General features: G+C 55.5%; 3 protein-coding genes across 10 annotated transcripts; 1 reads left to right on the top strand and 2 right to left on the bottom strand.

Moving 5' to 3' along the window:
- Positions 1-1,453: 1,453 nt before the first annotated feature.
- On the bottom strand, positions 1,454-9,876 carry CHEK2 (checkpoint kinase 2). 2 transcript variants are annotated; one of them, XM_078381878.1, is made up of 13 exons: positions 9,384-9,876; positions 8,501-8,625; positions 8,130-8,277; positions 7,743-7,836; positions 7,040-7,148; positions 6,515-6,571; positions 5,654-5,715; positions 4,756-4,855; positions 3,911-3,997; positions 3,301-3,464; positions 2,847-2,962; positions 2,485-2,570; positions 1,454-1,968 (listed from the first exon to the last, which is right to left on the bottom strand). In XM_078381878.1, exons 1-13 carry the CDS (start codon positions 9,724-9,726, stop codon positions 1,852-1,854), a joined length of 1,608 nt encoding a protein of 535 aa, XP_078238004.1. In that variant the 5' UTR covers positions 9,727-9,876; the 3' UTR covers positions 1,454-1,851. The 2 variants fall into 2 exon arrangements, with proteins under 2 accessions (XP_078238004.1, XP_078238005.1); XM_078381879.1 differs by having other exon boundaries at positions 6,515-6,568.
- Positions 9,877-9,964: 88 nt separating this feature from the next.
- On the top strand, positions 9,965-15,632 carry HSCB (HscB mitochondrial iron-sulfur cluster cochaperone). Its single transcript, XM_078381880.1, has 6 exons — positions 9,965-10,239; positions 10,888-10,984; positions 12,177-12,266; positions 12,904-13,048; positions 13,301-13,348; positions 13,732-15,632. Exons 1-6 carry the CDS (start codon positions 10,010-10,012, stop codon positions 13,821-13,823), a joined length of 702 nt encoding a protein of 233 aa, XP_078238006.1. The 5' UTR covers positions 9,965-10,009; the 3' UTR covers positions 13,824-15,632.
- LOC110083426 (solute carrier family 2, facilitated glucose transporter member 11) lies at positions 14,699-26,810 on the bottom strand. Of its 7 annotated transcripts, none has more exons than XM_072983745.2 (12): positions 25,473-26,810; positions 21,513-21,611; positions 20,248-20,408; positions 19,553-19,677; positions 18,999-19,128; positions 18,648-18,796; positions 18,006-18,193; positions 17,454-17,564; positions 17,246-17,347; positions 16,874-16,946; positions 16,402-16,529; positions 14,699-14,899 (listed from the first exon to the last, which is right to left on the bottom strand). In XM_072983745.2, the coding sequence occupies exons 1-12, from the start codon at positions 25,536-25,538 to the stop codon at positions 14,699-14,701; spliced, it is 1,533 nt and encodes a 510-aa protein (XP_072839846.2). In that variant the 5' UTR covers positions 25,539-26,810. The 7 variants fall into 7 exon arrangements, with proteins under 7 accessions (XP_072839846.2, XP_020657539.3, XP_078238000.1 ...); XM_020801880.3 differs by lacking the exon at positions 25,473-26,810 and adding an exon at positions 25,128-25,456; XM_078381874.1 differs by lacking the exon at positions 25,473-26,810 and adding an exon at positions 24,758-25,020.
- Positions 26,811-27,085: the final 275 nt, after the last annotated feature.

The following is a 27,085-nucleotide window of genomic DNA, read 5'->3' as shown; positions in this document are numbered from 1 at the left end:
GAGCCCGGCCCCGCCTCGCCTCGCCTCCCCTTCGGCCAAGGAAGGAAAGAAGGCGGGAAGGGAAGGGAAGGAGAGGGGGGGGGAGGAGGGGGGAGGCTCTGAGGGGATGGAGACGGGGGGGGGGGGAGAGAGAGAGAGAGAGACGACCCCCCCCCGCCGCGCGCGCCTCTTCCCGCCTCTTTCTCTTTCTCTCTCTTTCTCGCCTCACAACTTCTGTCCCAGGACTTTCCTTCGGGGCCTCTCAGAGGAGAGGGGAGGGGGGGAGGAGGGGGAAAGCGCGCCCACCACCCCCACGAAGACGAGGGCGCCCCCCCTCAGGGAGGCCGCGCGCGCGCTCGCCTTTTTTGGGGGGCAGGGAAGAATTTGGGGAGGGGGCCCGCGCTCCTCCTCCTTCTTCTTTATTCTTCCAGAAGGAAGGCAGGCGCACTTCTCCCCCCACACACCCCCGCTCCTGTGGGGCAGCCAGGCTGGCCGGTTATCCACCCCCCACACACACCTCCAAAGGAGCCCCCCCTCCCCTGCAAAGAGTGCAGGTTGAGGGGAAAGGGGTCGTCTCAAGGGCTGATCTTGACACACACACACACACACACTTCATGGCCCCCCATCCATGCCACCCACTCTTGGGGGGCAGCCTCAGAAAGAGGGGGTTGGCAGCTCCCTGCAACCCACCACCACAACTTTCCAGCCACACACACACACACACCCCAAAGAGAGGCAACTGGTCGCTCCCCACCCCATGGCACAGAGCGACACACAAACACACACACACGCAAATTACAGGCAGGGCAACTGGGCAGGGTCCCCCTTCCCCCTTCAGCACCCACATTCAAGAGGGCTCCCAAATCTGGGGCTGAATCTGCTGAAGAGGAGGGAAATAAACGGCGTCTCCTGGTCTTCTTGGTTTCCGCTTTTATTTTATTCTTTAAAACCCCTAATTTATTTATTTTTAAATCAAAACATAGTCTTCCCTTCCTTTTTCTGAACCTTTGCCCACGTCTCAGGGCACAACAGAGGGCAGCACTGCCTGTCACGGATGCCAAAATAGCTAGTGACACCTCTTTCCCAAATACCTCTTTTCCACCATTTTAAGTGGGCTTGGAGTCACCTCCCAGTTTTGGCTTTTTTCTCCAGTTTTCAGCTGGCTGTAGAGCCCTCCAAAAAGTCCCCCCCCCAAAAAAGGTCCCTGCACCCACCCAAGTGGCCCCCTTTTATTCTGAGCCCACCCACACCTCCAGTGGAACTGGAAAAGCCCCCGACCCACCCCCTCCAGCACCAGAGGAAAACCATCATCCTCTCCCCCAGAGGGAGACCCTCCGAATCCTCCCGGGGTCTCATCCTGCATCCCAACCAGCCACCGAAACAAGGATAACGGCCACAGCAGCCTCACACTGCTTACAAAAATAGGAACATCTTTTGCAGGTGGACCAGCTCCAATAATTCAGAGTCACTCTGGTTTTAGAAAAAAAGGAATTTAATTTAGGAGTGATTTGGTTTATACATTTTTTTCCACAGAAAAAAATAATCTTTAGACAAGATTTCTAAAATCCTCGTTTTTAAAAAAATACAACCGTATCAGCCCTCGGGGCTCATTCACTGCTTCAATCTGGCTATTTTGGAAGGGCCCGGCTGCTGCTCCTGCTCTGCCCAGTGGCGTTTTCTACTACTAGTGGCCGGCTGGAAGGAAAAAGACAGGAGAAAGGCTGGTTATTGATTTTTATCTCTTCGTCCCAGTCAGGAAACCATCAGCCCTGCTCCTCCTGCCTCCACCCTGCCCCAGGCTGCACATTAACGGCAACCAAGCCTTTAAAAACCTAAAACAACTTTTGTGAGTCAACGCAACCAATTTTGGCACTAGAAAACAAAGTGAAAATGCATAACAGATACCAAAGTTGGCGCTTCTTCTGCGGGCATGGCTGACTCCCCTGCCTGAGAGAGTAACTGTTGAAAAGTGTGCTTCATGGTCTCATCCTGTGAAGAACAGATTACATATACGCACATTTAAAACAAGGCAATGAGAAACACACACATCCAGTTCTAGGTTTTGGTCCATGACATCATGGAAGCATCCAGCTTAAAGCATCAGCCTCTGCTTTTTTTGCACAGAAAAGCCCAGCAGACTTTCCAGGCTGGATTGCGGGCGGGGGGGGACGAGCTTAAAAGTCCTGGAGAGTGGACTTTTAAGCTGGCTATACTGGGAGAGACCAAGGAATCGGCTTGGTACGAGTCCCTTCCAGCTTTAAAATGATACGACCCTGGCCCTACAAGAGGAAGACGCCTGGCTTTGTGGAGCAAATCTGGAGATCCTATTAAAGGACACCATATGTTGGCACTCAATCAGGATAGGAAACCCACTGCCTAGGAGGAGAGGTGGGGCACCGTTTGGCTGTCCTCCCTTGGACATCAGGGCACCCTCTGGAAGTCCCTCTGAGCAAGACGTTTCCTGCGGCATTTCCCGTTCCACCCAGATGGGACCGCCGTGCCTACCTGCAGCCAGGGGTGCTCCAGGGCCTCTTCTATTTTAAGGCGCTTGTCTGGATCCACCACAAGCAACTTCTTCACCAGATCGAAAGCTGAAACGAGAAAGGGAAACGCACTCTTGCGGGCCGGCAAGCCACCACGTCGTGCCTCAGCCGGGGCTCCTCACACGGACACCAGGGTCGTCGGCTGTGACAACACAGTCCGTACACCAGGCAACTAATTAAAGGTGTGCTGAAAAGTCTCCTCGTTTGGACAGCTGCACGCGCTACTGCTATTCCGCAGGCAACCAAACGGCAGCGGAAAGCGCTGTGGCCCCCCCCCCACATCCCCGGCTGCGTAAAAGCAAAAAAATCACAACGGCGGTGTACCTTCCTTCGACACATGTTTCCATATTTCTTCACAGTAGTAGTATTCTCCCGTGGCAATCTGCTCCCGCAAAGACAGCCGAGGATGTTTGTCAGTGAAGGGGGGATACCCGGAAAGGCTAATTCAGACACATGAGAGAGAAAATAAGCAGGTTCACAGGAACGTAGATGTCCGGTGGCCGCTACTACTCTAATCCGCAAACCTGTAGGGTTGCACCGCAAGAGGACCGCTTCCCCAGAAACTATTTAGCCTTCCTTCAGCAGAGGTTTTTAAACTGTGGGTGGGAGGCTTCTCTTGAGCTGTGCACCAGATGACCCCTTGGGGTCCCTTCCAACTCTACGAGTCTGTCAGTGACTTTTTAATTCTTCCTTGAGAAGCAGAAGCTCGTTCACAGACACACCTGCATAAAAGGCGGTCCAGCGCCAAACCACGGGGGTTCTGTTTCGGTTTTCTTACCAGACAAAGAGAATCACCCCTAAGCTCCAGCAGTCCACAGATCGTCCGTAGCCGCCTGTCCCAGCAAAATTTTGCACCTCAGGAGCGAGATAGTCCGGAGTCCCGCACAGTGTTTTCATGAACGACGTTTCTCCAAGAATTTTGGATTGTCCGAAATCTGTAATCTGACACAAGGAACGTGAGAAAAAGGGATCAAAGCTTCCACCAAGTGGCTGGCTTGAGCTCCTCTGCCCTACACAGCTGCGCATGCACTACAAAACTCCTCCAGGCTACCTAAGAAGTTCCCAGAAACAACAGCTTGGTTTCCAAAGCAGATCCTCCAGGACAGATCGAATGAAATCTACATGATTTGGCCCGGTAGAGGAAGGGGCTTTGTGGAGACTGTACACCCCACCTATCTGTCTTTCTCCTCCTTAATGACGCACACGAGCACACACCGCTCATGTCGGATAAAACACCAAAGGCCATCTCAGGTGTTGCATGCAAGCCTTAAATTACATCTTATTTCACTCCACGGCCTTGAAGATGACAGGAAAGCATCTCACAGCCCATGCACTTAAAGTATGTGTTTGTGTAGTTTCAGCTGACTTCCGCAGCCCCTCCAGCTCACCTTTATAAGGCACTTCTCCTCGTGAGACGACAACAGCACATTCTCCAGTTTCAAATCCCGGTGAATAATGCCATGCTCGTGAAGATACTTCGCACGGTGCCAAAGAAAATATCAAACCAATTATTATTAATTATTATTAACTACTGTATTGTTATTGTTGTTTGTTGTTGTTATTATTATTATTATAACTATTATTATTATTCCCATTTCTATTTCATCTTCCCACACAGAGTAGCCATAAGTTTTTCCTTCCAGCTTCTGCAAGTAGGTTGTTGTAAAAACATAACACCCATTTCCCCGTGCAGCTGACAGATGCTGAACTAAGAAACGCTTCTCTTTCAGGACACTGCATAGGCCAGCAGGTGAAGTTTGTTACTGGTTGGTTTGAGCTGAGCTCCTTAGTATGCAAAGGACTTCATTCCTTCCTTCCAAGGTTCACCAGGAGACAGACATTGCCTTCCAGTGGCACAACCGTGTAAAAACAGACTCCATCTGTTACATGAGTCACAAACATTCCAGGGACCTAGTTCAGGGGACAGCCCCTCGATCTGAATCTACTGGTAACTGTCTGGGGGGATACACAGTAAACCAGGAACTCTGTTAAGGCAACATTTTCTCTGGGCTCTGCTTGGTGAATCTTGGGGTTCTACTAAACTAAAAAAAAATACAAAAACACATTGAGAAGTCCTTGCGCCTGCTAATAGCCTGTGCTTTGCCAAACAACCGAGACGTTTCCATATACCTCTGCAGACTTCCACAGTCTACCTGCCCCAGGTTTCACGAAGGCAAGCCTAGGAAGATAGCTCACTGCCTCCCAAGTTTCACTCCCCCCCCGCCTGCATTACCTGCACAGCCAACAGCATCTGATAGAAATAGAGCTTGCAGGTGGCTTCACTCAGCTTAGCTGGGCGCAGAACTTTGTAAAATAGCTCCCCGCCTTCCATCCTGAAAAGACAAGAGCGCAGTGACTCCCTGGGGGAAACTGAAGACCAAAGGAAATGCACTTTTAGGACGAGAAAGGGCTATCTATGGGGAAGAAATGGCTCCGATGGTTGGATGCAAAGGTGGAAGACTGCAGGGGTGCTGGGACTGGGGGATTTCTGTTTGGTCCCATGGCTCTCAGCTACCATGAGTGCTACTTGGATTCCTCTGTCATCCTGCCCGTTGTTTAACATCAGAAGCTACTTCGGCAGGTCCAGGGGTCATTTTATTGCCTCCGGGGTCTTTGAGAGCCCCCAACACTGCCCCCCTCAAAAAAAACAACAAAAAAAAAAAACACTAGATCAAACCATGGCTAGATGTTCGCTTTCACTTTTTCAATTTTGGGGTCCTCAATGGTGCTGATGACCTACGGGCAGTTTAAAGGCATCCAGGTGTTGCAAATGGGCTTTGCAACACAGCCCGGGGGCTGCAGAAACAGGTTTTCAAGACCACATTTGCCCTCCTAAGTCTCTAGGAAGCTACTAGGAAAGGTCATTAGAGGTTCAGAGCTGAATGCCATCACCATGAGGATGATGTTGGTGGTGGTGACGAGGAGGTTGCAGTTCCCCTGATGGACCACAGGATGACCCCTAGATCCATCTCTGTCATTTCGTTGGATTACATCAATGCGGAGTGGAGCAGATCCTTCCGGATTTTTTCACCTTCCCCGCTTGCACCGGCAGGCTCAAGGACATGCACGCCCTCCCTGTGCACAAAAGCACAACCCAGACACGTAAGCAGAAAAGCCAGGTATGGACTTACAGTTCCAACACAATGTAAAAATCCTCTCCTTCAAAGAAGTCTTTTATCTTGATCAGGCAAGGCTGCAGAACAGGAGAGAAGACGACAAAGCATTCACACGCTTTCTAGAAACGACTCACATTCAGAGAAAACTGTGATACATACGTCTGTGTATGCATACGTGCACATGTGCATTTCTGTTTATATATACTTGTGTACATTTTCTCTGCAGCCAAACAGCAACACCAAACACAAGAAAAAAAAAAATTCACGGCCGAGGGTTGCCAACAGCGATTCTGCTGAAACCCACATATTCGCTTTTTGCGTTTTAGAGCAAACAGCTAAATGCTGTGCCTTTCCCCGCCTGGCTTGACGTGACACTGGACACCATCCAGAGCCTCGGGGCTAAAGTCTCGTCCTTGTACACGTGACACACAGCCCTCTCCTCTCCTCCCACTAATTGCCCTGAGCTGACATAGATCCTCAAGAGATGCTCTACTACTTGAAGTGCTGGCATTATTGCCTTTTAGGTCCCTAAAAGACTTGAGCACAATTGACTGGATGGAAGGATCCCTTGAACCCCCACAGGCAACCCATCCAAGACTCCGCTGTAGGCACCCTGCTCCCATGAAGCCCAGTTGGACTGGTGAGCAAATGAGAAGGGGCCTTTTTCACCGTAGCCCCGTTATCCCCTGGAATATTCCTTCCTTTGAGGAACATTCAGCTTGAAAGGCAGCCACGCAATTTTTGAGAAAGAGAGAATGAGAGAGAGATTGAGGATTTCTTCCAGGTGTGAATGCAATCACAAATGAAGGAAAGGGGGACACCACCACCGTTCCAAGCTGAAATACGAGCGCTTTCTGCTCTAAAAGGCCAGCTTACGTGATCAATCTTCTTCAAAATCTCCACTTCTGTTTCCACATTGAACGGCTTGTCCTGCTTTTAGAAAGTGGAACATCAAAAGTCACTTCTACAGCTTTGGGCCCATCCAGTTAGTTTGAGGCGCTGTTCAAAACAGAAGGAAGCCCAACGCTTACAGATCTCAAGACTTCTCCCTCCGATAAAGCCGCTGTCCCCCCCCCCCCCGGCCACCCACCCAGCACAAATGAGCAGATCTTTTCCAATTCCTTTTTGGGGTTACACTCAAGAGATTCACAGGCAACTGGGGCAAGGGGTGGAAACTGGACAGTATACTGAATGGGGGGCGCCATTTCTTGTATTCTCGGCGCTTGCCTGGGTTACAGAGAGAAATACTTCTTCCTTGCTTTCGTAACTCTCATAACACTTAAAATGGTGTTATAGGGATTTCCCCCCTTCCTTAATTAACATATATGTTTAACAGATTTACGCCTTGTCTCTCCCCCCAAAAAACCTTGAGACCAATGCCAACTGAGCTACGGTACTTACATTCTCTGGCAAAACATCCGCCATGCATTTCTTCTTGTTTATTATCTTTATGGCGACTTTGTTACAGGTCTCCCTTTCAAAGGCCAGCTTCACTTCTCCACAGGCACCGCTGGTAAGAAAACAGAATTAGTGACCTTGTAGATTTGAACTCCAGGGACGGGGAACAGGGGGGCATCCATACAATATCTCTTGTCTCAGGTACGAACACTGGAGACCCATAACAACAACAAATAATTTTGCAGAACCTTTAAAACACACAGGGTGGCATTAGCTTTCATGCACTGGTGGGAGTTTAACCTCTTCCTGGGAAAAGCGTGCAAGCTGGGCCTTCGCTCTGACAGGGCGCAACGCATCCGACACACCCCTCCGCCGCTCCGTCTTTTGTACCGGGGCACATTCACAATTTCACTGGCACAAAACTGGCTTTTAAACTCCCGGATTTCAAGCCTACGTCACGCTATCCAATTTGTATGTGCTAATTAAGTTACGAAGCAAACGTTTCATATTGCTAAAAGAGTAACTTAAGTTTGATAGAAGGATTGCGTGTATTTCCATTTTCCTCAACGTTTCTTTCGCTTTCTCCGAGGATTCAAAACCTCTGCCCGCCTTTACCAAGCCGGTCATCGAGGCAAAGAGAAAAAAAGGCACGGCCCTTCGCAAACCAAGCCCAAGAGCTCGGAAGAAGCCCTGCGCTCTCACTTACGTCCCCAAAGTTTTGGAGATGATGTATTTCTCCGTCAGCTGCTTGGGATACTCCAGCTGGCGATGATCCACTGAAAGGTCTGAAAACAGAAGGGCTGGGAGAGCAAAGCAGAGGGAAGGGGGGGGGGGTCATAAGGGAGGCTGCAGTTCCCACCCACCCGCTTCCCCTACTCCGAAGACCCCTTCTTGCGAGGGAAAAGGACACATCAGACGTGTGTGGAGGAACCGGACTGGGAAATTACGAGGAGACGACGGCTGCGGAGACAGAGGTTGGGAGCTTGAGTCCCCCGCTGGGCCTCTCCTTGAGAGGGACCGGACTCCATGATCCACGGGGTCCCATCCAGCCTCTGCGGTTCAAAGGTTATTATGATTCACTAGGTTCACTCACTTTTATTATGGGGCAAGGAGAGAGCAATTTCGGCCACGTGGGGCATCGGAAGCTTCTTGCCCTTCCCGACGAGTTTTCCGTTGATGAAGGTCCCGTTAGCACTTTGGTCTTCGATGTAGGTCACGGAGCAGCTCCCGGGCCCCGATTCCTCGCGGAGAAAGACAAGGAGGTGCCGTTGGGTCAGAAGGCAAGAGGAAAGGAGGGAAAGCGATTTACTGAGCAGGGCCACTGGAGGTTCCCTCTCTGCGCCACTATCCCACCCTGAACGCACTGGATCTCCCCTGATTCAGGCGGGGAGATTACAAAGCAAGAAGGGAGGGGGTTGCACCCGCTTTGGGGGATCCTTGCCTCAGAGGAGAAGAAATACTCACTCGGAAGATCCGGAAGTGCTTCTTGCTGTACTGCTTATAGAGGTCTGTGTCGCCCCCGTTGGTCCTGAGAAAGCTGTAGTCGCAGTGCGTGTCTCTGCCGAACCAATACTCGCTCTTCACGCAATCTGGGGCAGAAGCGTTAAAATAAAAAATTTAAAAAGAGTGTGAAAACTTGTTAAAGTGTCAGGGTGTCAAAAACCGGTCCCGTGACATCGCTTGGGCATAAGATGTGCCAACGAGAGACTTAAACGACGCCACCGCTGTTTTTCCACCCCTTGAATCAGAGAAATAATTCTGAGCCCTTCCAACCCTCGAGGGGGGGTGTCTCCTTTCAGGGGCCTTTGCAAACCGACTCTCCTTGGCTGGCCGGCCGGCCCTGCAGAAACCCGAGGGGAGGATCCCAGCGGCCCGAACGCCATGGCTGGTCTGAATAAGAATGGACCCACTGGTTCCGATGCTGCCTGGTAAACCAGCGTGGTTCGAAATCCCACTTGGGCCAAGACGGGCCTGGACTGGAAACCGGGGAGGAGGCTCCTGGTCTCCCCTGGAGCAGAAGCTGCCCTGCTGAGGGAGGGGGGGGAAGGAGGGGCTCAAGGAGCAAAGCCCAAGAGGAAAGGGCCGGAGGGGAAGGGGGCCCTTCCACCCAGGGTTCCCAAACGGGTCCGAAAGCAACTCCTTTGGCAAAGGCTTCTGGAGTCCAATGGCTCAAGGTGGTGGTGGGGGGGGGCGAGATGCAAGGAAGGCCTCGACACCACCACCACCCCCCCGAGGAAGGGGCAGGGGGTCCGTCTGCCTGCCTGCCTGCCTCTCCTCCTGCCCCACTTCACAGGGCTGTCGTTCTGTAAGCCCCCCGCCGCCCCCGCCGCCCCCGCGAGGCGCGCACCCAGGTTGGGGAATCCCCTGGCCAGGCCGAAGAGGCGCCCCCAGGGCCGGGGCGGCCCCCCCTCGCCGGGCTCTTCCTCCTCTTCCTCTTCCTCGGCGATGGCCGGCAGGAGCTCCTGGGTGGGCAGCGTCTCCAGGGAGCTGAGGGTGCCCGAAGAGGAGGAGGACGAGGAGGAGGACTGGCTGTGGCCGCCCGAGGGGGCCCGTCCGGAGACCCCCCCGCCGCCGCTGCCGCCGCCGCCTCCTTCCTGGGGCTGAGCCTGGGAGGAGGCCCCCTCCATCGCCTCCGCCGCCTCCGCCGCCGCCTCCTCCTCCTTCTCCTCCTCGGGCTGAGGTCGGGACATGGGGGCCTCCGAGGAAGCCCCCCGCCGCCGACTCTGCTCGTCCGTCCGCCGCGGGCGCACGACAGCCCCGCAAGGTGGGCCGCCCGCCAGCTGGAGGGACGCTCAACAGCCCCTCTCCCGCCGGTTCCTGGACGCCCCGCCCCTCCCTGGTGCGCGCGGGGCCCCGGCAGCCAATCCGCGCCCGGCGGGGGTCCGCGCCTGCGCGGGGGGAGGGGGAGGAGGAGGAGGAGGCGGGCCTGCCGGGGAGCGAGGGGCCTGCCGGGAGTTGTAGTCCGAGCCGGCAATGGGGCTGCTGGAAGCGCTGTGCGGGCGGCTGCTGCTGCTGCGGGGGTCTTCGCTGCGGGCGCCTCCGCTTCCCCCGCCGGTTCCCCTCCGGGCTCGGGCCTCCGCCTCCGGCTGCTGGAGCTGCGGGCAGGCCCTCCCGCCGGGGGCCCCTCTGGCCCGCTTCTGCCCGGCCTGCCGCGCCCTCCAGCCGCCGGAGCCCCGCGCGGACTTCTTCCGCCTCCTGGGATGGTGAGAGAAAGCGGGGGGGGGAGCCCCGATTGGGGGGGGCGAGGAGGAGGGGGGAGGGAGGCGGCAGCGCTGCATTCACACGAGACGCCCCCGAGACACGTGTCTGCGCGGCGGCGGGGGGCGTGGCCGGGGCCCAGAAAGGGGCGGGGCGAAGGGAGGAACTCCCAAAGGCCACTCCCGGCCAGCGCTGGGAAAAGTAACTTCTTCCCATAACGGCTCCCCAAGTTACTTCTGGAATTGCACCTCCTGGCTCTCTCCCTCTTTCTTTCTCTTTTGGGCAAGGGGACTACAACTCCCAGAATCCCTCAGCCAAGGCGGGGCAGGCCGAGTGGTCGAGAGGTGCTGGGGATTGTAGTCCAAAGGCAGACCCTCTTGAGAAAGTCTCCTCCTCCTGGCCTACCTGGCAGGGCTCTTAGGAAGATTTTAAAAAGGGGGGTAGCCACGGGAGAGCCACCTACACGTTTCCTGGGAGGAAAAGCACCCGCTCAACACACTGTCATCATCCTCTGGAAATATCTCCAACCCCCCCCCCCCGCAAGCTCCCCATCATTTAAGCTCCGTGTGCCTCTTTTTTCATGCACCCTTCCTGTCTCCCCGACCCCACCCCGGCCGGGCCCCCTCCTCCTCCTCCTCCTCCTCCTCCTGCAGCGAGCGCACCTTCCGCCTGGACGCGGCCCGTCTCCAGCAGCAGTTCCGGGCCCTGCAGCGCGAACTCCACCCAGACTACTTCAGCCAGCGGCCCCAGGTGAGAAAGAGAGAGAGAGAGCGACCAGGGAGGGGGGCGGGGGGGCGGTGTCTCCTCCACGGCCAGGATGGCATCCCCAGGAAGGGGCACCAGCGGGCACAGGAAGGGCGTAGAAAGTCAAAGAGCACCCTCATGAAGCGGTAGCAAAAGGCCATTGAGTGGATGGTCGCTATTGCATTAATAACTGTTAGAGATCAGGAGGAGGTCTTGAAGGACTATTTGTGCTCGTCCTAAAAATAATAATAATAATAATAATAAAAGTAACCATAAGCCCTGAGCGCTCAACCTCTTGGTTCTCAAATAGTATCTTGGAAAAGCCCGGGCCTTCCCATGCAGGTCCTGTTTTTAATGCCTGGGGTTGACCCCGCATTCCTGGGAACGGGCTTGGAAATCTCCCAGGCGAGGGAGCTTTGCAGACGAGGGAGGGCCTTCTGAGCTGCGGGTGGGATGAGCCCTCTGAGACGAGGCTTCTCTCCAGAAGGGCAGCCCACCTCGAACGTTCTTGTGACCCCCCCCCCCCGAGCCCACGGCTCCTTGCCCTCTGTGAGCCGCTTAACTGGGGGCACTTTGGGCTCCAGCACTCCTTGAGAGGAGAGGAAATGCCGAGGGAGAAACGGCTTTGTATTTCTCATTGAAGTTTTTGTTGTTGTTGTTGTTTAGCTTTTTGATTTGTTTTGGGGGGGTTGGGCTGGTTTGGTTTTTTTGCCCTCTTAGCAAAATCTTTGCAAGGTGCCGTCTCAGAAATGGTCGCCAGAGGGAACCCGAGGGATTCTCTCCTCCCCCCCCCCCCCCGTGCGGTTTGGTGCTGCGCATGGGACGAGGCACCAGACCAAGGCAATGCCCCTGGCCGGCCGCAGGAACAGCCGTTCGGAGGAAAAGCCCTCCGGGCAGCCGAGTCCCTTTCTAAAGGAACACCGAGCGCCTTTTTAAAAGCCGGGTTTCCAGGCCAGTTCGTTCCAAAGAGGAGATGAGAAAAGATCCTCTCCTGTGCTTCTGAGCAGCTCCTCAGAGTTTTTTTCCCTGGGGGGGGGGAAGCAGTCATGTGGATCTCCTAGGGGGGCAGGTGACCACGCGCACAGTTGCCAGGGGTGAGTTAAAAGGAGAGCAAAATGTCTGCGGAATGGAAGGGTGGGGTTGAGTTCACGCGTCTCGAAAGCCTAAACCCCCACCCTTCTCAACCCTCTTTCCGCAGGCGGAGCGGGACTTCTCCGAACAGCACTCTTCCCTGGTGAACAAAGCCTACCGGACACTCCTCAGCCCCCTCAGCCGGGGGCTCTACCTGGTAAGGGGGGGGGTCTTCCACGGCCTCCCTGGCAACTTCCCGTTACAGCAGTTCCTCCGTGGGTCAAGGTTTGACGCTGGGTCCCAGCCCAAGCCAGCCTGGTGCCTGCAAGGAGAGCACAGGAGGGGGGAGCACACACACACACAAACACACAATCACATTGTGCTGGCCAGCAAGCAGGGCTGAGAAGGGCCTCCCACCTCCAAAGGGCATCCCACTTTCTCCACCCCAGGCACACATATACTGTATCCTGGCTGCTTTGTCGGTGCCTCCCTTCTTTTCTAAGCTGAAAGGCCCTGAGTCTTGAGGCCCTTTCCCAAAAGCCTCGTGCCTCTGCCTGGCTCCCCTCGGCTGCCCTTTTCAAGCCATAACTTTTCCGGAGCTGACTTCCATGGTGGGCCGTGTTCCCAGCGTGGTTGCATCGTAGAGTTATGCAAGGATGTATTACAGCCACGGCGGTATATTTTCCACCTCGGTTCCTAATATTGGCACGGAACCTGCTACGTTTGCAGGAACACACACACACGCACACTTGGGTGGACGGTTCCCTTCCCCAGCTCAATTCCAAGGCCTTGGGATGGAGCAGAGAAATTAAAAACGGGAGCCTTCCGTCTTTTTCCCCCTTGCGTCTCTCTAGCTGGAGCTGAACGGGGTGGAGCTGGAACCGGGAACGGACCCTCAAGCCGACCCGGAATTTCTCTCCGAAGTCATGGAGGTCAACGAGAAGCTCCTGGAAGCCGAGAGCGAGGCTAAAATAGAAGACGTGGAGAACTTCATTGCAGGTGAGAGGGAGGACGGGGTGGCCGTGCCCGAGGAGGAGGAGGAGGGTGGCATTCTGACGGGGGAGTCAGGCCAAGCGATGGGAGGGAAGGAGGTCAAGCATTGGGGTTTCCTGTCAGCCCCCTCTTCCCAACCAAGCTGGACGCCCCTCCTCAGAAGCTCTCCAGAAGCCTTCCCGCAACATCTCAGTGGCTGAGGAGATGATGCTTGGCCTTTGTCTTCTGAAGCAAATGCCTCGCTTCTTTGCCTTCCAGCCAAACAAGAGGAGCTGGTCCAAGGAGTGAGCAGAGCCTTCGATGAAGGTGAGTATCCCCCCCCCCCCTTTCTCGGCTTCGTGGAATGCGTTGGAGCCTGGGTGGCTTAGAAATGGCACGAAACCAGAGCGAGGGACTTCGGAAGGCCCAAGAAATTATAGTCCCCACCAGGAATCAGCAGGCGTGCCCCCACCCGAGCCAAGCTGGACGTTCTTCCTCTTCTGCGTACCCGAGACTGACATTTGTTTTACAAACCCGAAAGCAGCTTCTCTCTCTCTCTCTGTCCTACATGCTTGCTTGTGGGGCCATGTCGTCGGGTTTTTAAAAACCTTTCCTGTGGGTTCTTCCTTGCTCACCGTGGGGGCCCAGCCCCTGAAAGGACCTGAACGGGCTCCGAATCCCTAAACCTGCTCTGTTTCTTTTCATGGCAGGCGACCTTCAAGGAGCCAAAACCCTTTTAGCGAAAATGAAATATTTTGCCAACCTGGAAGAAAAAGTGAAGAGGAAGAAAGTCCCTTCGTGACCTCACGTGAGAAGGATTCCCCGTCTGGACGAGCATCTACGTGACCCGGCCCCTGCTCTGGGTGTCTCCTCCTGCTCGGCCGGGAGAAGGTGCGATGCGGAGGAAAAGGGACGCCAGGCGGCTTCTCAGCCCCTGCTGAAACTGACTCGCTTGCGCTTCATCAAAACACCACCGAAGTGCCTTCAGAGAAAAGCAGGAGGCCCTGCTTTGTGAGACGACCTCTAATACTTGGGAAATGTCCCCCCCCCCAAGTTATTGAATGTACGCATCACGTTGCGACAGAGGAGATAAAATTTGAACCACACAAGTGGCCTTTGAGACACATTCCAGGGGCCACGCTGGCTGCGAGTTGTACTTTTTTTAAAAATTAGGAATTTTCCATGTTCTGATGCCACCACCCCCCTTTCCCACAACGTCTCCTAACGCCTCCCAGATCACCCAGCAGGCCCGTTCTTGGGTGGCCATTCATATCCCCTGACACGTCAGCTTTCCCTCTTGTCCTCTTTCTGAATTCCCCCGCCCCCACTTGGGTCACGTCTTGGGGATTCACCCTGTTTGGCCACATCTGCACAGCCCCCCCCCCCCGAGGCTGAAGCTGCGCCCATGTGTTGCTCCACACGAAGACAGGAGCCGGTTTGAGGGGTTTTTATTGAGCCGACCCCCTCTTTGTTGCAGGGTACCAAATGCATTTACAGAAAGGGAAGTGGTAATTTTAAAAAACCTGTAGGCAAAATCTCTCAGAAAAGAGCACTGGAGAAACAGCCCCCCCCCCTCCGCCTGCATGGCTTGCTAATGGGGGCCTTTGTGTCGGCCGTGCCCCCCCCCTGGACACAGCCACCTCTTCCTCCCCCCCCCAGTAACCCCTCCGCCCGCCCTTAGAACTCATTGCTGAGATGTCGTCTCTCGCCCAGCTCTCCGTCCTGCTCCTTGATTCGGCCAAAATTCATCTTGTGGAATTCCCGCTTGATCTCCAGGAAGGTTTTATTCTTCGTCTCCGGAACGACGAAGAAAATGAAAAGGGCCACCAGGCAGCACTCCGCCAGGAAGACGAGGAAGCAGTACTGTTTTAAGCCTCGCTGGAAAGGGAAGCAGAACGAGAGAGGGCCCCGAGGTGAAGAGGCGTGCAGAGGCAGAGGGGGACACACACACACACAGACACGGAGACAAAGGCAGGGGAGGATCTCACCCAGCGGATCCTCCCCTTCAAAAGCCGTGCGGGCCGGAGAGGTTTCCCATTGCTTTCTGGCTGAGCAGGAGAAAGAGGTGGTTCTTTCTAGGCTCAAGACCCACAAGAGCGCCAGCCCCAGCCTTTTAGAGAGGCCGCACCCCGAAACTATCACAGGGGCTAAGAACTGACATCACACAAGGACCAAAGTGACACCCCAGTAAAGTTACAGTCCCAATGGCCTGTCATTTTACGCCAGCGTTCGCACTGAACAACGTAATTTTTGGAGGTGAATGGCCACCAGTTACAAGGTCGGCGTTACATGATTCTGTTCTGCTTGTAGACAAAGCGAGCAGGATTTTGGCCCCTAACACATGCATTACTGGGGAAGAGAACTAATTACAAATAACTAGTTACAAACAGCCTCTTCCCTTCTCCCCCCCCCCTTACCAACTCGTGCTTATGGTCACTGGAATTCTTCCGCCTTCACGAATACCTCAAACCAGTTTCTCTCGGCTGGTCAACAAGAGACATTCACCACCCTAGAAATTCCTGGATGCCCTTCATGAACCGTTCTTAAGCATTAGATTTTTCGAAGGCTTGGTGTGCATTTGACTGGAAGTTATTAAAAGTATCTAAAAGCGTTTCTGGATTTTGCAGCTTTTTAAAAAGGAAAACACAGCTTGTTCTCATTAATATACTTGTCAGCTTTCTACTCCCTCCCCCCCCCCACACACACCGCCCAGAAAATGAGGATGGCTTCTAAAATTATTAGAGCAGAAAAAGAATTGGCCCAAGATTTCTCGCGTGCGCAGCAGTCTGGCGGCTGCTTCTGATCACAGGAGCCGCCCACCACGCGGGGCTCCCGCCTCCCGCTGCGTTAAGAGGGGAAAACGGTCTTTCCAAGGACTCGCTGCATTTGGCAAGTCCATATGTGCTGGGAATGCCAAGGCACGGCATGGCTTCAGATCCCTTTGCCCTCCGTGGTACCCGTCTCGCATAATATAGTACTAATAAAGCAAGCCGGAAGAGTCACTTTAAAGGCCAGGTTTTGTTTTTGCTTATAGATATGATCTCAAAGAGGATTCCCCCCCCCCACCGCATGGCAGTGGGAATTTGGGTGGGTGGGTGGGACACACCAGGTGGAACATAATAGAACTTCAAGAACAAAATGAATAAACAACGCACAACATCCACGCTCCTGTCCCTTTTTCCTTTTGCGTTGTGGGCTGTTGGTGTGGAACAATGGCTCAGCCAACCCGGGAGACGACTTCTAAGCCGGCAAGCAAGAGCATTACGCATTCGATTAAGTAATCGGACGTAAGAACTCGTCAAAAGCCACACCGCCATTGCCGGCAACAGCCGTGGCCTGAGCCACGTCTCAGGGGGCAGATTAAGGCGCAACCTACGTACCACGATGAAAGGGAACAGCATCCCAATGGTGAAGAAGCTCAGCCAGCTCACCGATCCGGCGATGGTGTACGCCGCGGGCCGTGAAGACTGCGTGAACAGCTCGATGGTTAGGATGTTGGTCACTCCACCTAGACAACCATTTGGAAAAGTGACTGGATCAGGGAGGAGGGAACTGGGTGCAGGACAGACACGAGGCAGCGTCCGCACGACGCGTGGCTACCCGTTCGGCATGCCGCGTTCACGGCTCCGTTTGCCAGAATCCCAGGATTTGGCCAGGGACTTTTAAGTGTCTGCTCGGGACCCCAAGCAAGGCGTAGAGAATTCTACGCACCCCGCCCAAAACTCAGGTCACAGAGGTGGGTGACAAGTGGTTATCAAACCAGTACAGCTTCATCATGTACATAAGACGCCATGTGAGAAGCAGAAATCTCTCAGGGGCAGAAATCTCCCAGGGATTCCAGGATAGGTTTACCTGGGCCGAGGCCAAAGCTCAAGATGAAGGCGAAGACGCAGGCCATGCTCAGGTAGGGAGCCCACCAGTACACCTGAGAAGACAAGGCATGGAAGGCTTGCTGAAGTGGTCTGGGGGGGGCAGTCCCTCCCTTCTGCATGTCAATCAGACTACATCCCACTCCCTCCCTCCCTGCCTCCCCGGTTTTCCTCCTCCTGTGTATGTGTCTCCTTGCGCATGGCCCAGGAAGAGCCAGGGACCAGCCTGCACAAATCCTGACCCCACCAGGCAGCAGGCCCTGGGTGGGGGGGAAAGCACCCAGCGGCTGGGACCCCCGGCAAGGAGAAGCGCCCTGACCCATTTCTCCCTTCCACCAAAGACCGGCCAGCCTACCTGGTAGGTCAGAGAGAAGGTCAGCACCATACACCAAAGGGTCATCAGGGAGTAGCCGCCCAGGATCAGGGCCCTCCTCCCCATGGACTCGATCAGCAAGCCCTGCAGGGAAAAAGACCAGAGGAAGGCGCTTCCTCGCTCACTCTAGCCACACATACCTTTTTTTAAAAAGCGATTTAGACCAGCGGGATCTGAACTCAGCACTTACGCAGGTGAGGGCGGTGAGACACTCACAAGCCCCAGTGCCCAGCGTCACGTAAGGAATCTTCCCCTCGGGGATCCCGGCTTCCTGGAAGACGTAACTGGCGTAGAAGTAAATCTGGGGGGGGGGGGGGAGCAACAAATGCATCATGACTGGGAAGAGCCCCAGTTTCCCCCTGCCCCCCATCTGCCCCACGGTGCCTGGGGGTGTGGCTCCAGAGAAGGGCCCCCAGCTGTACCAGACTGACTCTGGACCAGTTTCTCCCTTGCTGGGTTCAGGAGCCCCAGCAGGACGATATGGCTGGACTTACCTCGTGGGGTCGTTGTGAAGCGGAGGAGGGAGAAAGCAGCATGTGCTTATCCTGAACTGGCCCCCGTCCGGAGGAAGAGGCCCCTGGGAGGGACCCACTCACTTTCCAGGATCTGGGCTTAGTGGGGCTCCCAGAAAGGCCACTGGCTTCCAAGCCAGCCGCAAGAGGGTGGGAGGCGGGGGTGGGGGCAGCCGGAAGAGGGTCCCCCCCCCACCTCCCAAGGGGGAAGACCAGGCCCTGGTTCTCACCCCGTTGATCCCGCTCAGCTGCTGCCCCATGGTCATGCAGATGATGGTGAGCAGCTGCCAGCGGATGCTTCGGTCCAGGAAGAGTTCCCAGGGCTTCTTGGCCTTCTGGCTCCCGAGGGCCAAGCCCTCCCTCTGAATGTCCTCCATCTCCCGCCGGTAGTGCAGGCGGCCGTGGAAGCGCTTCAGGGCTAGGAGGGAAACAAAGGCCAGCCGATTGGCCCCCTTTGGGGAAGAGATCCAACAACGCCAGAGGATCATCCCACTTCTCTTGCGGCCGAAGCCAGTTCCGCTTCTAACTGCGACGCTCCCTGGGTCATTTTCCACAGACTTCGAGTTGGGCTACTCAGAAGGCAGAGAACGAGCCGCCGATGCAAATCTGCTGGCCCCGATTCAGCAGGGAGGTGAAAGGTTCTGCAGGCTTTGTTATTAAGCGCTCACCCTTGCAGGAGCCCCACCACAGACGCTGTCGGGGGAAGCCCTGCTGAAGCTAGGGGGGGGGGGTTGAACTGGACTGTCTCACCTCGGGCACACAGTCAGGAGGGGGCCCTCCCTGTCCAACCTGCAGAGTTCCTACGGGGTGCCCGTGGGGTCGGGGGGGGGGGGGACAGAGGCCAAGAGCCAAAGGTGAGCCTCTCAGTTTACCTTTGACGCACTTCACCTCGTTCCCTCGGTCCAAGAACAGGAAACGAGGACTTTCCGGGAACCAGGGAAGGGCCAGGAGCTGCACGAAGGCTGGGATGCAGCAGGTCGAGAGCAGCAAAGGCCAGTGGGACTCCCCGCCCAGCAGTTCCCTGGGGGAAGAGCGGAAACCTCTTTTATCCCCCGAGCCCTGCAGAGACTGGGACAGGCCGATGGAGACAGAGCGAGACAGACAGGCTCCGTCCCTCTGCTGTGGACCTCCTCCTCCTCCTCCTCCCCCACACCCACAACTGGGGGGGCCACGGCCCCTCTGGACCCCCCTGCCGCCCGAGCCACCAAGACCCTGGGACTCACCGTAAGCCGACCACCTGCCCCGTCAAAATGCCTCCCGTCAGGAAGATGGAGCTCCCCATGGCCATGGCGCCTCGCAGGTGTTTGGGGGCGGCCTCCCCGATGTAGAGGGGCTGCACGCAGAGGCCGATGCCTAGCAAGGAAAGAGGAGAAGCCATGGGGGGGTGGGCCCTGTGCCCGCCCAGCCTGAAGCACCTCGGAGCCACCCGCCCTGCCTCTAATCACAAACTGCCTAGAAGTGCTTGCTTAGTTTAAAAAATAAAATAAAATAAAATAAAAGAAGGCATGAAATTCTTCCTGTCAGATCCATCAGCAGAACATGCTTGTCCAGGAGAAAGAAGGACAGGCATCGGTCACAAACATCATTCCCCCCCCATTGGAGCCCGCAAACCTGGTTTGGCTGGGGAGGCTGGGATTTGTAGTCCCCAGAGGTAGCTCTGCCGTGTGCTCAGGAACCCTCTGGCCACCCCACTTTGTGAGCATACAGCCAACAAGGGGTTGGGAATTAAGTCCACAGGGGGGCAAGTCTCCCCTCCTCTGCCAGATTCCGCTCTCACCCGTGTTAATGCCGATTAGAAATCTCCCCAGAATCAGCAGCTCGTAGAAGCCCGTCGGGAAACTGACGCCCATCAAGATGGCGGCCAGAAGAGCTACGAAATTGTTCATCAGGAGAGCCCCTTTTCTGAAAAGGAAGAAGAAGGCAGGTGGGCCAGGCCGGAAGCCTCTCAAACCGCCACACTCCAAAAAAGTCATCGCTAAGCGATTTCATCGTTAAACGAAGCAGTCGCTAAACAAGGCACCACTGTAGTGTGTTTGCTTTTAAAGGAACTCTTCACTTAATGCTTTGAGACCCCAAGATAATCCATGTCATCATCAATTCACAACCTTAACACAGATCAAGTTAGTCATGAGCTTGTGGGTTTACCAGCCAGACAGAAAAATAAATGGAAATGCTCCTTGTGTCCAGCTCTGACACTGCATGTTGAAACATTGGGGAAAAATCCTCCTTAAAATACTTCCTAAAAGTCTGTTTAAAGTAGTTTTTTATAAGTAACAAAGAAACATCACTCTGTGTGCCAAAAGGCAGCTTTGTAACTGCTTGTTGCGTTGTTTTAAAAGTGAAACATAGTTTATTCCAGAAAAGGAACTAGTTAAAGGCAACCCAATTGCTAGGAACTAGTTACTCCCAAATTCTGCTCACGAGAGAGTACGAAAAGCATTCCCGCTGATGGAGCTGGATGCGCCCACTCACCTGCCCAGCCAAACGGCCATGCTGCCGCCCAGGTGCGCCCCAAACAGGCCCCCCAGGGAGAAGATGGAGGCGATGGTGGACCAGAGGAGGGTCAGCAAGCCGGGACTCAGTTCGGCCTGGTAGCGGCTCTGCCAGGTTTCGTTCAGGAACTTGTGGATGTGCTTTCGGGGGCAAAGGAGAGAGGGGGGCATGCGTCAGAGGGGCCGGGAGGGGCGCCCTGAAAGGTCTGAAGGGCCCCTCCCAGGAGAACGTGGGAGAAAGCTTGCTTTCTGTGGCCCGAACGTCCGCCGTCCCTCCCTCTCTCCCTGCCCACTACTGCAATGCATTACTCTGAGCAGTTTGCAGCAAATAAAAACACACAAACAGCCACATTAAAAGGCATAAATAGTAGCACAACATGCGCCCGCTTGCCCCTCTCTCTCCCTCTCTCTTTGATTTTGCCATATGCTTTGATCTTTCCATCTTTATTTGCTTTTCCTCATTCTTCATAATTACCGCAAAATGTTACAGTAAACAAAGACGGCCCAGTTTCCTCAGGATGGGAGTCAGTGGGTGGTGGACAGGATCCGCTGCCTCCTTCCCACTGGGGGGAGGGGGGCACCAGCATCCTTCGCCCTAACCAGATTCTCCTCGCCCGGCTGTGCCCTGTAGAAAAAGTGCCAGGCTTTCGCTCTGCCCCTGGAGGTCCCTGAATGCTGGAAAAAAACGGGGCTGAGAGGGGGAATATTCTGGATAATTTGGGTGATCTTCTCTGAATCAAGGCCTTGAAGACCAGCCACTTCATGCCAGCGTGGGCTGCCTGAGCTTCAAAAGGCCCTCCTCCCTCCACGATCTGGTTTTTCTTTGCTTTTCTGCTGGACGTGACCCACACAACAGCTGCCTCGCTGGAAAAAGTTTCCACTTTGCATTCGTTCCCCCTTAAAATGTCGGAAACAGGCAGAGGCCCGGAGGCGAAGGGCTGCAGCAGCCAAGATATATGGGACCCAAAGCGAAGCCCATTTTTCTGGCCCACGACACAGAAGCTCTGCTAAGGATTTCTCCTCATCCTTTCCAGCCAGATACAACGGTCAGAAACACACACGCAAAAATGATTTGCTACCCTTTGGTTGACGTCCTGGGTAGGCAGCGGCCTTGCTCTGCCTAATAGGAGGGCTGGCCCAGTCTCAGCACGCCCCCCCACACACACACACACACCTGAGACCCTCCTAGAGTGCTCAGCATCCTTCAGGGAAGGAGGGGCCACGGCACGGCAGGCCACGTCTTACCTCCGTGGGTGCGTTGATGATAGAAACGTTGTACCCATACTGGAAGGTCCCTCCAATGCCAGCCGCGCACACAGCGAAGAAGAGAGTCCAGGTCGGGAGCTGCAAGAAAGCAGGCGGAAATCTCACAGGTTGGAACAGCAGGGGCCATGCAGAGAGACGAGCTGCCCCTTCCAGACCCACATGGAGGAGGACGTGCACAATGCTCCCCCATCGATAGTCCTATCCAAAAGCTTCTCTCTTGTTCATGGTTTTGTGGCCACAGCTTGTACTTTGCAGGAGGGGCTGCATCCCATTTTATTTTAATTTATTTATTTATTCTATTTATACCCCGCCTATCTGGTTATTTCAACCACTTTTTGTTACTCTTGGGAAGATTGCCTGAGCCAGGAACAGCTCTCTCTCTCTCTCTCTCTCTTTCTGCAGCTGGCACCATCCCCACCCTGGAGAGAAAAGCATTTGCATCCTCCTCCTCCTCCTCCTCCAACCCAAGAGAACAAAGCCAGCAGAGTCTAGATGACTCAGAAGCAACAGGAGACGGGACCCCGGTTTGCAGTACATCATTACTGTATATCAGTTTGATCCCCCCTCAAGCCACCACAGGTCCACTCGAGGGATTCCTGGCATCTGAGCTGAGGCTCTTCGCTTTCCTGGGGGGGGGGGTGACCATTGCCTCCAGCAACAATCAATGAGCCCCGAATCCCTCGCCAAAGCACAAACGCCAGCTTTCCATAGGAGGCAGCTACACCCCTTACAACAGGAGCAAGCGGGTGCAACTGCGTCGTGCGGATGCTCTCCTTGAAATTGCTGGTTACCAGCGGGAAACGTTCAGAGTTTTCAAAGATCCCGGTGCAGAGACAGCCTGGCAAGCACACTGGCGTCTGACTACGACAGAGAAGCGTTTCACTTGGTAAATGGTGAGCCACTGTCCCTTCGCCTCTGCATCCGAAGAGAAGGAAGGATGCTTCGTAGGCCCTCCGCCCAGACGCCCACTCCTCCGCTGAGCCCCTCGGCACACCCTCCATTTGACCTGGGGGCCGTTCAAGGTCAGAGAAGCCCTCTCTCTCTCTCTCTCTCTCTCTCTCTCTCTTCTCTCTCTCTCTCTCTCTCTCTCTGGCTTCCCGGCCAACCAGCCTCAAATCCTTTCCATTATGAAGAATGTAAAGTTAAATGCAGTTAAAGAAAGGTTAACCAATAAACAAAGGGTAAGGATGCACGGGCGACCAAGCAGAAACGCCGCAACCCCATTGCTGCTTGCAACCGGATCTGAGCCGGAGTTGAGGAGGAGGAGGAGGAAAAGAGGAGGGCTGATGCAAACCTCCTCCTGGACCACTCTCTGCTTTGGCCCCAGGCTGTGCATGTGTCCATCTCCCGTCTCAGAAGGCCTCCTTGGTCTGCCCAAAGGGCGTGCCGCCCATCTGGAGGTCAGCATCCCCCCCCCTTCCAGTTTTCAGCCCCAGGTCAGGGCCATTCAGCCACGACAGAGACAGGATGGGTTCCAGATGTTACCCTCCTGTGGGGAGATGGGGGTCTGGGTACGCCAGAATCACTTGGAGGAAAGGGTTAAGTGCTCCCAACACCCCCCCCAAAGGCGGCTGGTTCCCATCAGCGAGAAAACATCCCAAGCTGGCCTCAGGTGCTGGCCAGGCATGTGATACCCAGCTTGACGGCAAAAGTCAGCTGAAAACACACACACACCACACAGAGAGAGAGAGAGAGAAAGAGAGAGAGAGAGAGAGAGAGAGAAAGCTACCAGCTCTCCGTCTGGGGGGGGGGCAGCTGCCATGGATTTAGAGCCCGGCTGGTTGTTCTCCTTGAGCGGTGCTGAGCACTGAGGAAGGAAGAGGCCCTTGATCCCCCTCGCCATAATCCCATGGCGGCTGGCATGTGATGAAGGGTGTGTGTGTGTGTGTGTGTGCCAGGAAGACAAAGGGACCCCTGACCCACAGCGGGTGAGCCTTCTCAGTGTGAAGAATGCCAAGCATTTGTGCAAGCGAAGGGGCTCAGCCACCCTGGCACTCGCTCAGCGTAGGGGCTTCGTTGTTGCTCCGACAGGCCATCAGGTTGCCTCTGACACACGGCCGTCTCGTGAATGAACCGCCTCCAAAAGGGCCCCGTCCTCAACTGCTCTGCTCAGCTCTTACAAACCCAAGCCTGCAGTTTCCTTTACGGAGCCGATCCATCTCGTATTTCAGTCTTCCTCTTTTCCTGCTGCCTTCCGCTTTTCCTAGCACTATTGTCTTTCCCTGTGAGTCTTGGCTTGGCGTGTGCCGTGCATATTAAAAGACTCTCTTCTTCACCTGAACGGGGGAGAATTTGGCCAACTGTCCCACGTCCCTGATCCTGAGTCCCCCCCCCTTTTTTTTTTTTTTGGTCTTCCAACAGACTGAAAATAATAATAATAAAAAAACCTGGCCTCCAAACAGAGGACAGCGCTCTGCAAAGGAAGTCACCCTTCCTGGCTTCCTTGAGGCTTCTTCACTAGGAATATCTGTTCACCCAGAAAGAGCCAGGATGGAGAGCTTTTGAGCCAAACAACCCTTTCATCACCCCGTCCTGGCCTCTGCCTCTGCCGGCTGGCCCCCCAATCTAGCAGACCCAGAAGAAGGAAACCAGCCATCAGAAAATGGAACCCATTGGCTCACACATCATGTCCTGGGCAAACCGGCTAGCCCCAGCCGACCACAATCCGATCCCTGGTGCCGGAATCCTCCTGGCCTTTTGTTGGTGGTGTTTCGGTGCAGGGAGATTATTGGCGAAGATCCATCACTCAACCAGGAGGGGACCCACTGACTGTCTCAAGCACAGATTCCACCCTCGTTCTCCTTAAAAACACACACAAACACACACACACACCTTTTCTTGACTGCAGAGGGGCCACCACCAACCCCAAGAAACAGTGGGGTACTTAATGGTCCCATATTAAAATAAGGAAAACCTGGGAGGAGGGAGAGGGTACAAAAAGGGGGCGTTGAACTGGAAAAAGTACAGAAAAGGGCAGCGAAGAGCAAGGGTTCAGTTCAGAGGGGGGGAAAAAAGACGAGTTTATTTATGGGGATAGAGAAGAGGCTTATGCAGGCTGTCACCTCAAACCCCCCCCAAAGATCCACCCTTGTTAATTTTTCTGCCCACGAGAAAGCAAGCCGTCCTCCCAATGCCATGCTAAGGACGGAAGGTACTGGGGCACACCGGGGGGGGGGCCTTAAAAGTTGTGCCCCCCCCTTTGAAGGCCTGGGTGGGTCACTCACCTCTCCTGGTCCCGGGGCCGCCTCTCGGCATTCCCAGGCCTTTTGTCTCCCGCCTTGCCAAGAGGGATCCGATTCTGTTTGGGGCAGAGGCTGCTCTCCCCACTGAGAAGCCAACCTCTCTGAGAGGCTTCCCCCCCCCCCTGCAAAGTCAAACCAAGCACAAAAGAACCACAGCCAACTTGAGGGCTTGGGGGGGGGAGCTAGCTTTCTCCTTGCAGGTCGACCAACACAAGACCGTCTTCGAACATTCATTCGTACTTCGGCATTCGTACTCCCCCGAATTTGGCAAAGCTTGCTTCTGAGTCGCTTCCCAGGCTCAGCCCTGGCCCAGTTTGGGGGGGGGGAGATGTCTTCTTCCCAGGGGGCTTACCTTGCGGGGCCGTGCAGGCTCGTTCAGCAGCAGCTGCCGCTCCATCCTGAGCCGGCCGGCTTCCGTTCTCCAGCCAAGAGGCCGGGAGGGCCAAGACCCTCAGGCTGAGACCGCTCACCCCGGTCGCCCCGTCTGCTCCGGCCAAGGCGAACCCGAGAGGTTTTTACGGGCAAAGGAGGAACCGACACCAACTGGATGGACACCCTCACAAAGAGCTTTTTCAGCTGCCCTCGGAGGTCCATTCGTCTCGGTCCTCGGAGGAACCACGCACATTATGGCGGGGCGAGATGTGACGGCCCGGCCGAGGGCAGCGGAGGACCTCTGAACAGAGGGAGCCATAGTTACCTTGTGATCTGCTCTGCGCTTCCCCGTGGGGCTCTCGGCCGGACCAGGGGGCTCCCCGCGCGCCATGAGATGCCGAGGGATTCCAAGCAGAGCAGGAGCCCCAAAGAAGGAGAAGGAGAAGGAGCAGAACGGAGAAAGGATGCTTTGGAGGAAGGGAGGCTCTCTCTGTCCACTCTCGGGATGTCCAGGCAGGCCCTTCCACCCAGGACCCAATCCAGGCCACCAAGCCGGTCTGGTTGCCAGCCAGCGGCTCACCTGGCCCGGCTTTTTCCGCTGGATCTCTCCAACCCACAGTCCCGGAGGGAGGGGAGAGGAGGAGGAGGAGGAGGAAGAGGCTTCCCCTTCCAGCCCTCCCGGCCTCCCAGAGGGAGCTTAAGCCCAGATCCGGGAACAATCGGGGCTTTGTCTGGGCTTTCTTTGGGGTTCCCGAGGGGGGGCCCTCCTCCCTTTTCTGGCCCGGCAGAATGCCGCCCGAGGTGGAAGCCATGGGGGGGGGGAGGCCTCTCGGAGTTGGGGAGGAAGAGCCCAAGGAAGTGTCAGCATCGTTGTGCGGAGATCTGGACAGGCCTTCCAGCAGAAGAAACATCAGGAGGGTGCGGAGAGAGAACAACGTCGTTGGGGGCTTTTTTTTTTTTTTTTTTGCTTTAGGGATGCTAGAGAGCTACACCACTGCCCACTTGGCGCCCCCCCCATCGAAACAGGAGGGGGCTGCCCAGGCAGGTTGGGGTTCGCTCCCTTTGTCCGGGGGCTTCCCTTTGGGGTGAGGGCCTGGGGTGCAATTCTGGCCGCTGGGCCCTCCCTCCCGGGGGGGGTTCCTCTCCCCCCCCCCGCTTGTCCCTTCTCTGGCCTGGCTTTGCGCCTTCCAACGGGGAGAGGAGAAGGTGGCAGGATCAGGCCGAGGAGGGGACGCTGGCCTGGCCGAGCAGCAGAGGCGCCCCAGATGGTGTGTGTGTGTGTGTGTGATGCCCTGACCCTTTCTAGATTATGAGCTCCAGTGTTTTAATGTGTTTGTATTTTAGATTCAAACACACCTTAAGTTTTCTCTATTAGCAATATATCAATTTGATTTTTAAATTGTGAAATTGTTATATGATACGTTGTTACCCACTCAGAGTCAAAGTATATGACTAAATGAGCGGGCTATAAATGTAATAAAATAAAATAAAACTAGAGATCCGGGATCCCGCCCATCCAAGCACCTCCCGCTCCCCTCCCCAGCGCAGTGGAGCGGAGCGCAAGGGGAGGATGGGGGCGGTGAGTGGGGGATGATGGGCCTCCCTCGCCGGCCAGGTCTCCCGCACGGGGACCCGCTGGATGGCTCGCCTGCCAGACTCTCGCGGGGCCCCCTCGCCTCCTCCTTGGACTACCCATCCCAGAATCCCCAGGCGCCCCCCACCCACCCCCGAAAAGGCTGCAAAGCCCCTCCAGGCAAGGCAAGGCAAGCGAAGCCTCGCCCACCAGCACACATGGTTCCCCCCCCCAAAACAAGGGGGGGCTCGGCGGAGAAAAAGGGAAGAGCGGGTGGCGGCCAGAGAGCGAGGCTAAACCCCCCCTGGCCGCGGCGGCGGCGGCGGCGACTACACTTCCCGGCATGCTCTGCCGCTGGCGCCAAG

Source organism: Pogona vitticeps, chromosome 14, assembly GCF_051106095.1.
Source record: "Pogona vitticeps strain Pit_001003342236 chromosome 14, PviZW2.1, whole genome shotgun sequence".
NCBI classification, from domain to species: Eukaryota; Metazoa; Chordata; class Lepidosauria; order Squamata; family Agamidae; genus Pogona; species Pogona vitticeps.
Note: the sequence above shows the minus strand (reverse complement) of the source record. Positions and strands in the feature narration are given on the sequence as shown.